At 56.2% G+C, this 15,690-nt stretch overlaps 1 protein-coding gene across 8 annotated transcripts in view; it reads right to left on the minus strand.

The window, feature by feature from the left end:
- Positions 1-15,422, minus strand: part of SLC25A48 (solute carrier family 25 member 48) — a 40,684-nt gene extending 25,262 nt beyond the window's left edge. For 5 of the 8 annotated variants that reach the window (XR_008528713.1, XM_054568424.1, XM_054568419.1 and 2 more), the window contains exons 1-4: positions 15,319-15,422; positions 10,699-10,742; positions 6,069-6,140; positions 3,447-3,705 (exon numbers count right to left, since the gene is read on the minus strand). Coding sequence is in view for 7 of the 8 variants with exons in the window: in XM_054568424.1 (XP_054424399.1) it covers positions 3,447-3,705; positions 6,069-6,140; positions 10,699-10,742; positions 15,319-15,412 (469 nt within the window). In the remaining variant the exon portion in view is untranslated. Of the gene's footprint in view, positions 1-3,446; positions 3,706-6,068; positions 6,141-10,698; positions 10,743-15,284 lie in introns of all 8 variants that reach the window. The other 3 variants (XM_054568421.1, XM_054568420.1, XM_054568425.1) reach the window with 3 other exon arrangements.
- Between the last annotated feature and the right edge of the window lie 268 nt (positions 15,423-15,690).

The following is a 15,690-nucleotide window of genomic DNA, read 5'->3' on the forward strand; positions in this document are numbered from 1 at the left end:
GTGCCCCAGGCTCCCTGGCTAATTGTCTAGGAGTTGGGTTGTTGTGGAGATTAAGCACACGCCAAGCTCCTAGCACGGTGGCCGGCACAGGATCAGGGCTCAGGAAACTCTGGCTCCCCAGCCCCTGGGGCTGTGACAGGTCTGGCTTCGCCCAGGTCAGAGGGCGGAGGGGCACAGCGGAGGTGGACCCTCCAATCTTGGTTCTACGTTCCCTCCACCCACTTGGTTAAACTGTCTTCCTCTTTGCACTGACAGCTCAGCCCTTGCGGTCGGGCGCTAATGACTTAGAGTTTGGGGGGCTGAGAACTGTTTGCCTGTGGGAACCTCCATGGCTGCTTTTTAAGAGCCGTCCCTGAGCTTCCCAGAGGCCAGTTTCCGGCACCTCAGGAAGGACTGAACACACACGTGTGCGTTCTCTGCTGCTGCCTTGAGGTGTTTAAGAGAACCAGTCTCGTCTGGCACCGCAACGAACTGGCAGCCTGAGGTCAACGGCAGGGTCAGGGAACCCCATCCTTGGGATACGCGGTCAGCGTCTCCTCCATGGAGAGGCGCAGGGAGGGCACTAGGCCCCCACATTCTCGCTGTTCCCCGGGCCTATCCGGGAAGCAAGGCTCGAGAAGAGTCCAGACCCCCTCGAAGGGCAGCTCTGGAGAATCCCAGCAGGGCCACCCCCAAGGCGGGCAGGCAGGGTGGCCCTCAGGACTGCCCTGGCCAGGTGCACGGTCCCGACCTCCAGGCCCTCCTCCCGCCCCTCCTGCCAGCTGCTCCGAGCCGTCCTGAGCCCCAGCCTGGCTGCGAGCCTGGCCCATTCCCTCCCACCCACTGTGGAGCGGACAGAGCACTAGAGAGGGGCAGGGTGGATTTGTTTGCTCCCCGCCGTGTCCCTACCACCTAGCCCTGTGCCCGGCCTAGAGCAGGTGCATAACCGCTGTGTGATGGGGACGTGAACAGGGCCGACAGTCCCACTGACCTCACACTGTCACGGTGAATATTAAATGACACAATGCAATTTCCACACCTGACACAGTGCCAGGCCCACTATGGGCACCGTGGCAGCCGCTGCTGGTGGCTTCTCAGCTCCCTAACGCTGAGGCTCCTGCACACCCAGCTCTGGGGCCTTTCTTGGGCCCTGCTATTTGCTGGCTGCCTCCCATCCTTCCTCCAGTCTCCATGGGCTTCTAACTTGGCCTCAGGACCACCGTAGCTCAGGCCTTGGCTTGCAAAGTCAGCCACCGTTCTAGCACCTTCCTCAGAAAGGTGCAGGGGGACGAAGGCAGGGCAGAGGACGGACCCAAACACTGTCAAGAACGCTCACCAATCATTAGAGGCCTTGCCCAGAAGAGACGATCAGAGAAAACTTCTTTTGACCTATCAGTGGGGCAGGGCAAACATCTATCTACTAAAGGCATGCTTGTCTTACCCTCTTGCAATGACCTTTTGAAGTGTCCAAGGCACCTCACCTCGTCCCTGGCCCAGAATGTCTTCCATACACATCCATGCTTCCTTTCTATCTCTAAATCTCTCCTGCACGTGGGCTCCCATACATCTGTGTGCATTAAATGTGGTTATTTTCTCTTGCTAAAAGGAGGAGGAGGAGGAAGAGGAGAAGAACGCTCATCAATCACCAATTAATTTCCCTCCAAATGTCCCAGGCTTTCTGAAGGAAGCACTACCTGAGAAACGCCTCCCCAGGTGTCCAAGCCGGCTGCGCGCCCCTCTCATCTATTTCTATGCCCATCCCCATCCCCTCCACTTCCAGAAACAAGGCGCCCAGGCTGTGAAGCAGGCAGGGCTGTGCCCATGAGCTGAGGCACCTCATCACTGAGACTCTTCCAACACCTGGTCCCCAAAGAGTTTTAAGACACAGGGAGAGATTTGCTGTGCACCTGAGGTAACACAGGCTTTTCTGAAGGAGACAGGACAGAGCAGAAGGCCGGCTCGGGGTCCAAGCCTGCTCACAATGCCCTTCGTTCCGCTGCACCTTAGCATTCACCCTGGGATGGCACCAGATTAGCAAGCCTCGAATGTTTCTCAGAGACGCGGCCATTTGATCAAACGAAACTGTATGGAGACACTACTCAATATGTCGAGTAGAAGGAGGGAGGGCTCCCCTTGCTGTACGTATCCCTGGGTGGCCCCTACGGGCTTTGCTCCGTAACATCACCCCGCCCCCACCACGAGCCAGCGCATTTGCTGCCCTGTGTCTCTCCTGATACTGACAGCAACATGGGGCCTGGGCCCTGGGTGCCCATTAGGTGTGACCCGCCTCCTCGGGCAGCCAGAGCCCTGGCCTTCCGCATGCCCCAAAGGGGGAGCCTCTGCTTCATGCTCAGAGGACCCGCAGGCCTGTCCTCGGCTGAATCAAGGCCCCTGGGCTGTGGCCGGAAAAGTGCTGGCCTGGGATGGCCCTGAGCGAGCTCTCGGAGCCCAGTCTGTGGGCACCGCTGAGCCCCCGCCTCTGTGGACACAGGGGTCACACGCAGAAGGCTGGCCAGGGAGAGGGGTCTTAACCACGGGAGCAGTGAACCCCGATCAGCTATTTGAGGCGACAGGAAGGATCCAGCCCTTCCACTATACAGAAAAGGTAACCAAGGCCTAGGGAGGGGCAGTACCTTCCCTGAGGAGAGGGAGAAATTAGAGCGAAGAGCCAAACTCCAAGATAGTGAAATTGGCTTCTAAGACCCCCAGCTCATCCTTTCCAAGCTGGCACTTTCTACTCTGCACAGCAAGTGCCTTCCCGCACCTTCCCGCCTCATCAGAACCGCTCCCAGGAGAAGACGCAGCAGCCTCTTTCCCAGCAAGGAGGAACTGACAGGTGCACTGTGGTGCGGGAGTGGCCGCAGAGCGCCCCAGAACCGGAAACCAAGCTTTCATCGGAGCGGGCGGAGTGGCGAGGGCGGGGAGAGGGGCGGCCCCTTCACGCCCCGCAGCCCGTGCAGGTGCGGGGCCTCCCCGGCCGCACTCCCTGGTACACAGAGCAGGTGCGTCTTGGAGGCCTGCACCCCCATGCCTGGCTTAATGCTCTACCCTTTTAAAATTCTTCATAACTTTTGAACACGGGTCCCGCATTTTCATTTCTCACTGGATGCCGCAAATTACGTAGCTGGTCCTCACTCACCGGTCGTTCACTGTGCGTCCCTGGATTAGTATCTTAACCTCGGGGAGTCTCAGTTTTCTTCTCTGTAAATGGAAAGAGTAGTAGCACCTGCCTCACAGGGTGGTTATAAAGATGAACTAAGAGAACACAAGCAGAGCTCTTAGCAGATGCCCAACATGTAGTAAATACTAACCAATGAAAAGTTACTACTCTAGATGAAGTAACAATTACTATATGACCATGTAGCTACCTCACTCTGTAAGAAGGATGTTAACCACCACACCCCAGATCTGGCAAATCAGGTGAGGGTCACAGGTGCCCGGATACCAGGCCCCTCCCGGCCTCTTACTTTCCCGAAATGGCTGTGTTTGCATCTGCAGGCGGATCTTGATGAGGTCCACGGGCGTGCCCAGTCCGACAGACACCACGCCAGCCACCATGCTGGCCAGGAGCAGGCTCGACAGGGTGTGGGGTGGGCTGGCCTCGGGCTCGCTGCTCTGGTACTGGCTGAGGAACCTCTGCGTGTTACTGAAGACCCCAAACACCACTGAATTGTAGACGGCGATGCTGGCCAGGGGGAAGGACATGCCCTTGAAGAAGCCAAACACCTGTGGGGAAACCCCGGGGGAGGAAGTGTGAGAACTGCAGGCAGGGGCCAAGTTCCCCTCGCCGTCCTGGGCACAGACCCTGCCCTCCCGCCAGCTGGGCCCTGCGGGATGGTGGGGAGACGGCACACAAATAAACCAGCATGCCAGGGAAGAGGGCAAAGGGGATGCTGCTGTGAACGGAGAGACAGGTGGTGAGAACATCCCTGCACTGAGGAGGAACCAGCGTCTGCTCGGCAGTGGCAGTGCTCCCGGGCTTGGCCGAGGGGGCGCCTGCGGAGCCTCGGGGTGGCGGGCTTGCCGAGCATCACACACACACCCTCCGCGCTGGCCACGCCACCGAAAGCGTTCTCTGGGCACTTGCCAGGTGCCAGGCCCTGGGGGACAACGGTAAGAAAGAAAAGCCTTCACCAAGTTCACAGTCAGGGCAGAGTGGGGGAGGGTGAACCTGGACAGACAAATTAACATACAATGTGCTGAGAGCCCTGAGAGGAGCTCAGGTGGTTAGAGCATTGTCCCAGTAAACCACGGCTGTGGGTTTGATCCTCAATCAGAGGATGTATCAGACTCAACCAACAGCGCTGGCTGGTGTGGCTCAGTGGATGGAGAGACGGCCTGCAAACCAAAAGGTTGCCAGTTCGATTCCTAGTCAGGGCACATGCCTGGGTGGCAGGCTAGGTTCCCAGTTGGGAGTGTGTGTGAGAGGTGACTTATTGATGTATCTCTCACACATCAATATTTCTTTCCCTCTTTCTCCCTCCCTTCCTCTCTCTAAAAATATAAATAAAATCTTTTAAAAAATGATCAACCAATGAATGCATAAATAAGTGGAACAACAAATCGGTGTTTCTGCCTCTCAAAATGATCAATAAAAAGTGTAAAATATATCTAATGTGCTAAGCTTGAGGTGAGGGGCTAAGAAAAGGGTCCCACAGTCCCCGCAGGGGTGCCCCTGAACATGAATGTCTCCTGGAAGAACAGCTCAAGGGAGGAGCCCTTGGAAGAACAGCAGAGAGAGGCTTCTGCACACACCCAGGATGGAGGAGCCTGAGGAGGGGGTGCTGAGGGCGAGGCCTGGGTCCCGTCCATGCTGCGTTCTCAGTGAACACCACAGATGCCGCGGTGGCACCGGAAAATTCCACAAGCCCTTGGAGGAGTCAGGGAAGCACCATAAGTGCCTTGCCAAAGGTGGAAAGGCACCAGGAGCTGCCGCACAAACCCCAGGCTACATGCAAGCCTGCTGACCCTGAATCGCCAGAGACAGGGCACCTCACCCGTGCCTATTCACACCGCGAGCAGCACACGCACACACCCTGCTTTAGCCTCTTCCTCAGGTAACCTGGGACATTGCCGAGCCCCAAGCTGCTGTGTCTCAGAGGGACACCCACGGTCCCCACAGAAACCCCGGAGCTGGGACGCTGGCTGGCAGACACTGTGGGGAACATGTGCCAACAAGGGAGAATCAACAGCCGCCTTTCAGGACACTGAAGAAGCGCACATTAGCCTGATGCCAGGCTGGCAGACTCGCCCCGATTGTAAAGCTGCCGATCCCAGTTGGAACACGCTGACACGAGAGGCCCGTGGCCCGTGGGGGAACTCTGGGCGTGGGGGCGGAGGCTCCCGAGTCCCCGGTCAGCAACGGGGCCATGTTCCCCGGGACTCAAGCAAAAGCCTTGGGCTGCCACGTGGCTGACACCTGACCGTTGCTTTAAATCAACAGGCCGTATCATCCTAAATTTTAAAGTTTATTTTAAATCCCCCACCAAGGGCTTTAGGAAGTCTCCCTAAAGTGCATGGTAATTCTCAAGAAGGGCCCCTGATGCATCTTCTATAAAATATTATTCAGGTTTTCCCCTTTGCAAAACAGACAGACCAACCAACCTCAGGTCCCACGGTCTTCAGCAACCTGTGGCACAAGCCAGCTGTGGGCGTGTGACGTCAGAGCGCCCGGCTCCGGCCACTGCGCCAGGATAAAGGGAAGCCTGTGGGCACATGGTACTGGCCACTCACTCACTAGGTTTTGAAAAACTTGACGAGTCACCCTGTTTTTTGCAGTAACTTTCCACACTGTGGTTCTAAATTCCTCAGAATTTCTCCAGAGAGGTTATACAAACCTGGTTTTTTTCCTGCAACAACATCGCACTAGGTGGCAGGTTAGGGTTGGGTAACACACACTATTTGAGGCATGGTGTGAGGTGATCAGGGAAAACTGAGCCAAGTGTGATGAGTGAGGACAAACCAGCCTTCCACCCGACATGCTGGTGGGAGGGCTGTGGCTTCAGTCCCCAGGCCCGGGTGGGCTGCGCCCCATTTGGTGGGAGGCCCTGGTGGGTAGAGCTCCAGCCGCCCGCCTGAGGGGCACTTACACTCTCCTTCCTGTACACAGTGCGGATGCAGCTGAGGGTGTTCCCATAGCCGACGCCGGCCTGCAGGCGAGTCTGCGGAGAAAGGCAAGGGGGTGAGGCCCAGAGGAGACTCACATCCCCACTGCCCCCGGGATGCGGGGCTTCCAGCGCTGAGGCGCAGAGAAGGGACAGGAGGCCTGGCCCAAAGTGACCGGGGCAGCAGGGAGGCCTGGGCTTCAGTCCTGGACAGGCTGGCCCTCTGTCTCCCACCTGCACCAGGTCCCTCCATCTCCCGTGAGCCCTCCCTAATGCAGCAGGAGCCCTCCTGGTCCCAGAGAGGAAAAAGGTCAGTTTGTTGAGCAAAAATGATGCTTGTTTGGGAACGTCTGACTCCTGCCTCTTGAGTACAAAAAGCTAACTTGTGGCATGGCTCTGTCCCATCCTGTGTGTCACTCTGCCCTCCTAAGTATTCCCCGGAGCAACCTGCTCGTTGCACCCCCAGAAATCCTTCATCTCTCACCTGGATGATGGCCTGGCCTCCTCGACGGCCTCCTGCTTCCGCCTCCATCCCCGACCCAGAGCGACCTTTGACGGCCTGATGAACTATGTCACTGCTGTGTACAGCGCTGCAGTCGCCTCCTATCAACTCAGAATAAACTCCGCACCCTCTGCCAGCACCCAGGGGGCCCTGCGTAAGCACCCGCGCCTGCCTGTCAGCCTCCCTGGCCATTGCCTCTCTCCCCCACCCCCCCGCCCCCAGCACAGCACATTCCCTGGAGCATCCCTTCTTTCCTGCCTCCAGAACTTTGTGCCTCTGCTCTTTCCTCGGGAGGCTCTTCCTCCAGCACCTGCTCATCTTTTTGGTCTGAGCTTAAATGTTGCGATGCGGTCACATTTGCCCGTTTACTGAGGGCTTATCTGGGTGCCCCCTCTGGGGCAGAGCTGACTCCTACTTCTCTTTTGTCCCTGGAGCCAAACGGGGCCCTCGCACATGGCCCATTTGTACTGCCAGGATGACGGAGGCGTGGTGGCCTCCATGGAGGCTGGCTGCGGTGGCCAGGGGCCCCATGTGGGTGCAGAGGGTCTAAGTAAGCTCACGACAGTGCCCAGGGTGCCCCATACTCTGGCCGTGGAGGGTTCTACTCCTTTCAGGGTATGTGGCCTGTAATTCTCCATGGAAACACTTCCCTAGCTCCCAAACCTGCTGCGCCCGGGAGGAAGGAACTGTGAGAACCACAGAGGAGATGGGGACCCTGCCCCCCACCACCTGAACCCAGAGTCCCAGAAGGAGCCAAGGCCCCAGGCGCAGGCTAACGCTTCCCACCAACAGCCTGAGCCCGACCTGTAGACGCGTGAAGGAGGCCCCGGGAGAACGCAAGTCACGAAAGTGGAGGCCTCTGCAGGGAAAACCATGGGTCCTGTTTTGCTACATTGAACTTTTTTCTTCATTTCCCAACTTTCCCACAATACGCAGGGGCTACGTTGATGATTTTGAGCTTATATAGTTAAAATATAATTTTAAGTACAAAACTAACGTGGGACTACATTCTGTTAATAAAAAAAATTTTCAACATTACACGTAAAGCTGAAATCTCCTTAGCCCTACCCCTCCGACTGATCCCACCCCTCCCCCGAGCTAGTAAGCATGGCTACTAGCAGGGCTCAGAGTTCGACAGGCATCCATCTGAACGGTTTATACGGACAGAGAGCCAGAGGAAACACGCAGTACTCCTGTTGGGATGGTCCTTCGATGGTAACACACTGTTCATAAATGTTGCTTTCGTAATCAGAGGAACATACTTACTGACTCACTCAACCAATATTTACCGAGTACCTATTTTACAGCCATCACCGGCCCAATCTCAGGGAATGGCACAGTAGATATGCTATGTGGCATGGGTACTGTCCCCATTTTGCAGTGGAGAAAACAAACTCCCTGCCCTCGTGGAGCTAAACCAAGTGGGGTTGGAAGAAACAGTCAGTAAAAAGTAATTCCCAAGTAAATATCTATGTCAGATGACAAGTGCCAAGGGGGAAATAAACCAGGGGCCAGAGTGCTGCGTGGTGGGGACGACGCGCTGGAAGGTGCCACAAGGTGAGGACTGGGCCTTCGGGTCCCCTGGTTAAGCAGGGCCACAGAGGTCCGCCTGGGGCGGCCGTATCCCCAGCCAGGGCACAGACGTGGGCCCGGGCAGGTCAGGGAGCAGGCCACCCTCCGCCCCACTTAAGGCTGGCCTGAGGCCGACCACTGCCCCCGCCGGCCCCAGCACTCAGGGCCGGCCCTGGGGGGTGCGTCCACCAAACGGTTAAACCCCAGGAGGGATCAAGTTCCCACTGAGAATGGTGAGTGGTCAAGTCACTCAAGCAAACCATACACGAGGGCACACAGCCCAAGAGCCAGACCCGCATCAGGGTCACGGAGCAAAGGTCTGCCAGCCGTGCGGAGCACGTGGGAGGCCGCCACCCACTGAGGCCAGCAGCCCAGCCCAAGCCTCTGGGGTATCCAATTACAACGAGAGTTGGCATTTAATGTGCACCAACTGTATGCCTGGGGAGACGCTGAGCACCTTACAGAATGTATCTCACTGAACCCCACAAATGCTACATGGCATGGATATTATCCCCGTTTTACAGATGAAGAAAGCTGACTCCCTGTATTAGTTGCCTGTTGCTGCTGTAACAAATGACTTAGTGGCTTAAAACAATGCAAATCTATTCTCTCATTCTTTGCTAGCTGGTCTATAGGCAGCCAAGCCCTGACTGGAAACCCTGGTCTCACGGCAGAGGCCAGGTAAGAACCCCGGCCCCAGCCCCACTGTCACCGAGCAGCCAGGGGCTGCTCTCCCACTTGTGACGAGGCAGCTGCAGGCCGGGGAAGGGAACTTTGACCCAGCTCAGCAGCCCGGCCCATCCTTCTAGCCTGGCTCTCCCACGGGCCGGCCCTGGGGCCTCAGACACATCCCAGCGTAGGTGTCCAGCGGGACAAGAAAGGCCCGCTCATTGCTCTGTCCTCGGTGTCCCAGTGAGCATCTCCGTGGCAGCCCCGCCGGGGAGGTGCTCTTTGCCCGTTTCACAGACGAGGACGCCCAGGCTCAGGGGGGCTGAGCGCTGTGCCCTGGCCACAGGAGGGCAGGTGGGGAGGCCAGGTCATCCGAAGCTCTTGCCCGGACCTCTCTCCGTGGACAGGGATTCTAGAGAAAATGTCAGCCAGAAAGAAGGAAGAAGGAGGATGTTCTGGAGAGACACAAGGGCCCTAGGCCACACCCTGGGCGGGCCCCGGAGGCGGGTCCACGGAAGCTGGCGTCAGAGGCCGCACCCTCAGTGGGCTGGTTCTCAGGCTGAGCCGAGACATGATTTTCTGTGGATTTTCTGTGTCAGAAAGTGTTCCCTCCAGAGGCTCAGGGACAGAGGGGAGAGAAGGAGGAGAGCCCCAACATTTTCAGGTGACATGTGGCCAGGCTTGCCTGTGTGAGGAGGCGGTGGTGGCCGGGTCGGGGGTGGGACACAAAGCTCGCCTGCATTAGAGACATGACTGTAAGGTCTGCAGGGCAGGGGTGGCACTTGCTCGGTCCTCCACCGATGCCTTGCCCTCCCCATGGCACCCAACAAAGTGTCCAATAGGCGGTTGACATGTGAGCAAAAGGCAGGGCCCTTATGAGGGATGCGAGCAGCCAGGAAATATCTGTAACTATTTAAGACCAGTAGGCTGGCCTCCCCATCAGAGAGCAGGCTGGCTCGGACCCAGGAGGGGCCGCTACCGCGCGGGGAGCCAGCGGGGAGAAAGGAGGCGGCGGCAGCTGTGGGAGAAGGGCCGCGGGGCCTCGCTGTGTGCGAGTCAGGCGGAACTTTAGACACAGGTGTGGATGCCACTCTCAGGGTATGGCTCTGAGTCCTGCTCGCCACTGGGGACAGGAGGCAGGGGTAGAGTAGAGTCAAAGAATGCTCCTCTGTAGTATCTCACTCAGTGATTCTTCCAGTTGTCACATGACCTGAGCAAGCCCCTTCCTGTTCTCAGTCAGTTTCCACACTTACAGACCGAGGGGCTTAATGGCCCCATGCCAGATGGCACTATTGGCTTCAGTCCTCACACCATGTGAGCCTCCTTGACTTATAAAGTCTCCCCTTTCCTGAGTCCTAAGCTGACACCCAAGGCCCCCAAACACTGAGTGCGGACCTCCCTCTCCTGGACGCACAGCGGTAGCTCTCGTAGCGGGGCCAGAAACCTGGTGCGTCAGCAAGCTGCCCCCGCTGGCCTTTCCACGGAGGCCCCGCGGAGGGGCCCGTCTCAGTGCCTTTGCCCACATTGTCCTCTGTGCCTAAAATGGCTTTTCTAGTCACCTGAAACCCAGCCTTAAATGTAGGGCTCATTTGAAGCCTTTCCTGGTTCCTTAGCTCCACGGGGCCTACAGAACACTCACCAGCGCCTTCCCCCTCCCCCACAGCTCACGAGAACCTGGAGGCAGAAATGGAACATCCGCCAAAACAAAATCACTGCCAGGCAAGGGGGGCAGAGCCATTCCCAACCAGGCCTCCCGGCACCACGGCTGCACGGGCTGGGGACTCTCGGGAGCAGACACGGCAGGCCCAGTCCTGCAGGCAGACTCACTCCAGGCCCCTTGGCAAGAGGAAATGACAAACATAGCTACCATACCTTGACCGTGTCCAGAGGGTGGCCGATAATGACACTGGCCGCGCCTGTGGATTGAAAAAGAATACCCGGTCACTCGGCCCCTGGACTCCTAGCTTGCACTCGCTGGCTCTTGGGACAGGTCACAGGGCTCAGGCTCTTACATTCACTTATTTGGTCATTGCCGTCACCAGAGAGGACTCGCCACGTGCCTGGCATTGGCCCGGGCAGGGAGGAAGGCAGAGAAAATGGAGCAAAACCCGGCTCTGCATCAAGAAATGAGCACCCCCTCCACCAAAAAAAAAAAAAAAAAAAAAAGTCGACGGTGCTGGGACAACTGGGTATTTATATGCAAGAGAATGAAGTGAGACCCCCGTCCTCCTCATACCTTATAAAACAATTAACTCCAAATAGAACAAAGACCTAAATGGAAACACTAAAATTATAAAAATCATATACTAAAACACAAGGGAAAACCTTCATGACTTCAGATTTGCAATAGATTCTTAGATATGATACCAAAAGCACAAGTAACAAGTGAAAAAATAGACAAATTGAACATTATAAAAATTTTAAACTTTTGTGCATCAAAGGATACCATCAAGAAAGTGAAATCAATCTACAGAATGGCGGGGGGGGAGTATTTGCAAATCATATAGTTGATATAAATCTAGTATCCAGAATATGTAAAGACACTTTACCTAAAAAAATTTTTTTCATATGGGCAAAGGACTTGAATAGACCTTTCTCCAAAGAAGATACACAAATAGCCAACAAGTACATGAAAAGATGCTCAACATCATTCGTCGTTATGGAAATGCCAATCAAAACACAATGAATTCCTTTTTGCACCCTAGGATAGCTATAATTTAGACCAAAAAAAAAAAAAGGAAAATAAATGTGGGAGACGGTACGGAGAAATTGAGACCCTCGTACCTTGCTGGTAGAACTATAACATGGGGCAGCCACTGCAGAAAACACTTGGGCAGTTCCTCAGAAAGTTAAGCATTGAATTACCACATGACCCAGCAAGTCCACTCCTGGGTAAATATTCAAAAGAAATGAAAAGAGGAGCTCAAGCAAGTACACATACACGCCTGCCCACAGCAGCGCTATCCGCCATAGCCGGAAGGTGGACATGGCCCAACTGCGCGTCACTGGATGAGTGGGTAAACACACGTGAGCTCTCCGTACAATGGAATGTTATTAGACAGAACTAGGAATGACGTGCTGATACAGGCTGCCATGTGGATGAATGCTGAAAACTTCATGCAAATGAAAGAGGCCAGACCCAAAAGGTCTCATATTATATGATTCCATTGATATGAATTATCCAGAATAGGTAAACCCTTAGAGACAGAAGGAGACAGTTAGCGATTGCCAGGGCGTGGGGCGGGGCCGCGGGAGCCGCTGCCTGGGTCCAGGGACTTCTCCGGGCACGAGGAAAATGTTTCCGCACCAAACAGAGACCACGGTGACACAACTCCGTGAATGTACCAAACGTCACTGGATTAAAATGGCTAATTCTGTTATGTAGATTTCATGTCAAAAAAGGAGGGAGGGGGTGAAGGGAACACCAAGAGACTTTTCAGTTACCTGCAGGTGACTTAACTTTCCCACCCCTCACATTTAGCATGTGGAGGTGGGAATAATATTAGCACCTACTTGAGGATAAGAGTAAAATGAGGAAATGAATGTAAAGCACCAGTAGGGAGCCTGGAACTTAAAGGGCAATTCAAAAAGAGATGCTGTTGCTGTTGATTTTTTTTAAAGAAGGCCTCTACGAAAACGTGAGGGGTGCTCTGGGTCTTTCCACTGAGGAAAGCCTGTCCGCACAGGTTCACAAGCCCTGGGCCCTTGTGGAGCTGAGAAGGCCACCCAGAGGCCATGTAGAGGAAGCAGCTCTGGCCGCAGAGGTCAGTGACTTGGAGGTCGAAACAGGAGCCGTCCTTCTAAGACAAACTCCCCACCGCAGTGATGAGGAAAAGTACCTCTGCTCACCTAGTGAGGCAGGTAACGGGGCCTGGAATTTTAGATATTCACAGGGGGAGAAAAAACAGCTAATTCCAGAGCAAACTCTTCCTTGGTCTAGAACCTCCAGATCCCTCTCAGCCCCTGCTTCCCACAGAACTGGGCAGAGGCAGAAGGTGACGGGCAGCAGGGAGTATCCACTCCCCGGGAATCCCTCCCATCAGGGGAGCACAGGAGTCTGGTCCTCAGGCTCCAGCTGCCCCCCCCCCCCGCCGCCGCCCCCCGCCCAGTGAGTGCGCCCCTGGCCATGGGCATCCCTCAGCCCAGGGAAGCGGCCCTTCCCTGATCCAGCCTTGGGCCAGTCGCTCCCTGCTCATTTAGCCCACCCATCAGAGAGCAGGGGACGCAACGTAACTCAGACCACCAAGTCCGTGGTTTCCAGGCCTTGGAACTTCACGGACCAGCAAAATTTCAAACAAAACATGAAGGATGTAATGGTGAAAGTTTATCATGCAAGGTCATTAAGGGAGAAAACAGCTAGCCCTGCCTGATGTGGCTCGGCTGGTTGGACATCATCCCGCAAAGCAAAAAGCCACCGGTTCGATTCCCAGTCAAGGCACATGCCTGGGCTGCACGTTTGATCCCCAGTCAGGGTGCTTATGAGAGGCGACCAGCCGATGTTTCTCTCCCACATCGATGTTTCCCTCCCTTCCCCCCTCTCTAAAAATAAATAAATAAAACCCTTTTTTAAAAAAGGAAAAAGAAAGAAAACAGTGATAGCCCAGCACAGGGGTTAAGATGACCCTGGAACCGTTTCCATCCCCCCATCTGTAAAAGGCGGGTGTGATCGTAGTGGCAGCCTCATCGGAATTATAAAGAAAGAAGTGAACAGACACAAGAGACCACATATTTTACGGTTCCATTTACATAAAATGCCCCAAAAAGTCAAGCTTATAGGGCCATAGAGTAGATGAGTGGTTGGTTGCCCAGAGGGAGAAGGAGGGGGTGGGGCTGAACTGTGAATGGGCATAAGGACCTCACTGGGGGAGGGAAATGCTCCAAAACTAATTTAGGGTGATGGTTTCACAACTTGGTAAGGTTACTAAAAATAGCGCTGACTTGTATACCTGAAATGGGTGAATTTTAGAGTATGTAAAATAACCTTAATAGAGGGGTTTTGAAAAATATACCAAGGCACTTCAACAGTACCTGGTACCTCCTGAGTATTCATCGTTACTACATCCATCACCATTTCATGGAAGCAAAAAATAAAAAGACATGTTACCATCAGAGAAGCACCGACGACTACAGAATAAAGGGCAACCCACCACCTGGGCTTGCACCAGCGAGGGTCTCCAAGGAGCTCCTCCCACAGCCTTGGCTTCCCGGGGGTCTCTTAAACCAAGCCACCCCCAGCCCCGCTGAAGTCAGTCTGGCTACTTAAGGGGGCAGCTGAGGGAAAGCTTTCCCTTGGAATGGCTGCAGGGGTATCTGAGGAGGTCTGGAGATGCAGGCTGGGCCTCCAGGAGCAGCCCCCTGAGTAGGAAAATGAGGGGGGGCGTGTCTCAACTCCACCCAAAAGAGCTTGTGTCAACAGACTTGCCCATCAGGAAAGGAATGACCTTCTCACTGCTCAGGACAGTGAGAAGCAGGTGCCCTGCAGCCACCTGTGGGGCGTGGGGAGTACACTCCTGCCAGGTGGCGGGGGGGGGGGGGGGGGGGGGAGATGCCAGAGGGGAAGGACCTGGATGCCATCTGGCCTGTTGCTCCCCTCCCCCGCCTCCACCTATAGCCTCTGCCTCTGCACCTCAGTAGTGTTTTATTGTGTCTTTGGGGGAGGAGCTGCATTTGCCAACATCCCTTTGCTGATGGCCCTTAGATGGGGCCAAAAGAAAGACAGTATTTTACAGTAAGTAAAGTCCCTCCAACCCTCCCCCACACTCCCACTTATATCCGAAAAGAGGAGGCACAGACCTAACAGAAAGAGAAGAATGGAGAAGGAAATGGATGAAACACCTGACCAAGCAACCCCGTCACGGGCCCAGCAGAGAGGCTGCTGGAGCGTAGAGGGGACCAGAGCAGGGAAGGGGAGTCCTGAACAGCTGACGCCGGCTGAAGATGGAAAGGGCTCCTACTATCCACTCCCTCCAGCCGGGCGTCTCCTAGGACCAGTCTGATCACGAAGTCGGGCTCCCCATCCCGCTCCCCCCGCCCCGGGGCCAGCGACCAAAGGCCACCCTCGCCCGCAAGTTCCTGTGAGCCACGAGCCACGTTCCCAAATTAAAGTGCACCCGGTTACCGAAGGGTGTGTACGCGCCGGGACGCTCCATTGGCTGTCGGCTTGCACCAGCGGCTTAATCATTACCTGACCAAGCTCCGTGGACCCCAACGTGGAGGTAAATCTGGAGCTCAGGTGAACCTCTGTGAGGATCGCGGAGTTTTTGCGGGCAGCCGGCGGGGAACCGCAAGACCCCAGGCTCCTGGCGGCGGGCTCTCCCCTCAGAGACGGGCGCTCGCGGCGCGGGCGGGAAGGGAGGGCACTGAGTGCCCTGTCCCGGGCCGGAGGTGTAAACTCGGCCCACGCGGCGCCTGGCCCGCCTGTCTCTCGGCCCCAGGGGTCTCCCCGAAATCACACCCACCTCTGGGGGTTCCGCCCATCCAGGGTGAGCTCACCTCCGATCCAGCCGGCTGCAAAGTCTTCCAGCTGGAAGCTGCCCATGGCCGGGGTTGCGGCGCCGCGCGCGCCCGGGTCCGGGTCCGTGCCCATTCAGCGTGCGCGGGGCGTGGCCCACGGGAGGGGCACGTGAGGGAGGACAGCCCGAGCCCCGGAGCGCACGCCCGTCCGACGCCCAACCCGGGCTCCCGTCCCCTCGCCGAGCGGACAGCACGCCCCCAGCGGACCATAAAAGGCGCGGCAGGGAGGCGGGGCGACGGTCCGCCCCGCGCCACCGCGCGCCCCGGGCTGGGAGATGCCAGGGCCACCGCGGAGATTCCCTGAGCCTGACTTCCCTTCGGCCTCTCCCTTGCCAACTGCGGAACCTCGGC

Source organism: Pteronotus mesoamericanus, unplaced genomic scaffold (genome assembly GCF_021234165.1).
Source record: "Pteronotus mesoamericanus isolate MK-2021 breed Mesoamerican mustached bat unplaced genomic scaffold, CSHL_Meso_final contig_2, whole genome shotgun sequence".
Taxonomy (NCBI): Eukaryota; Metazoa; Chordata; class Mammalia; order Chiroptera; family Mormoopidae; genus Pteronotus; species Pteronotus mesoamericanus.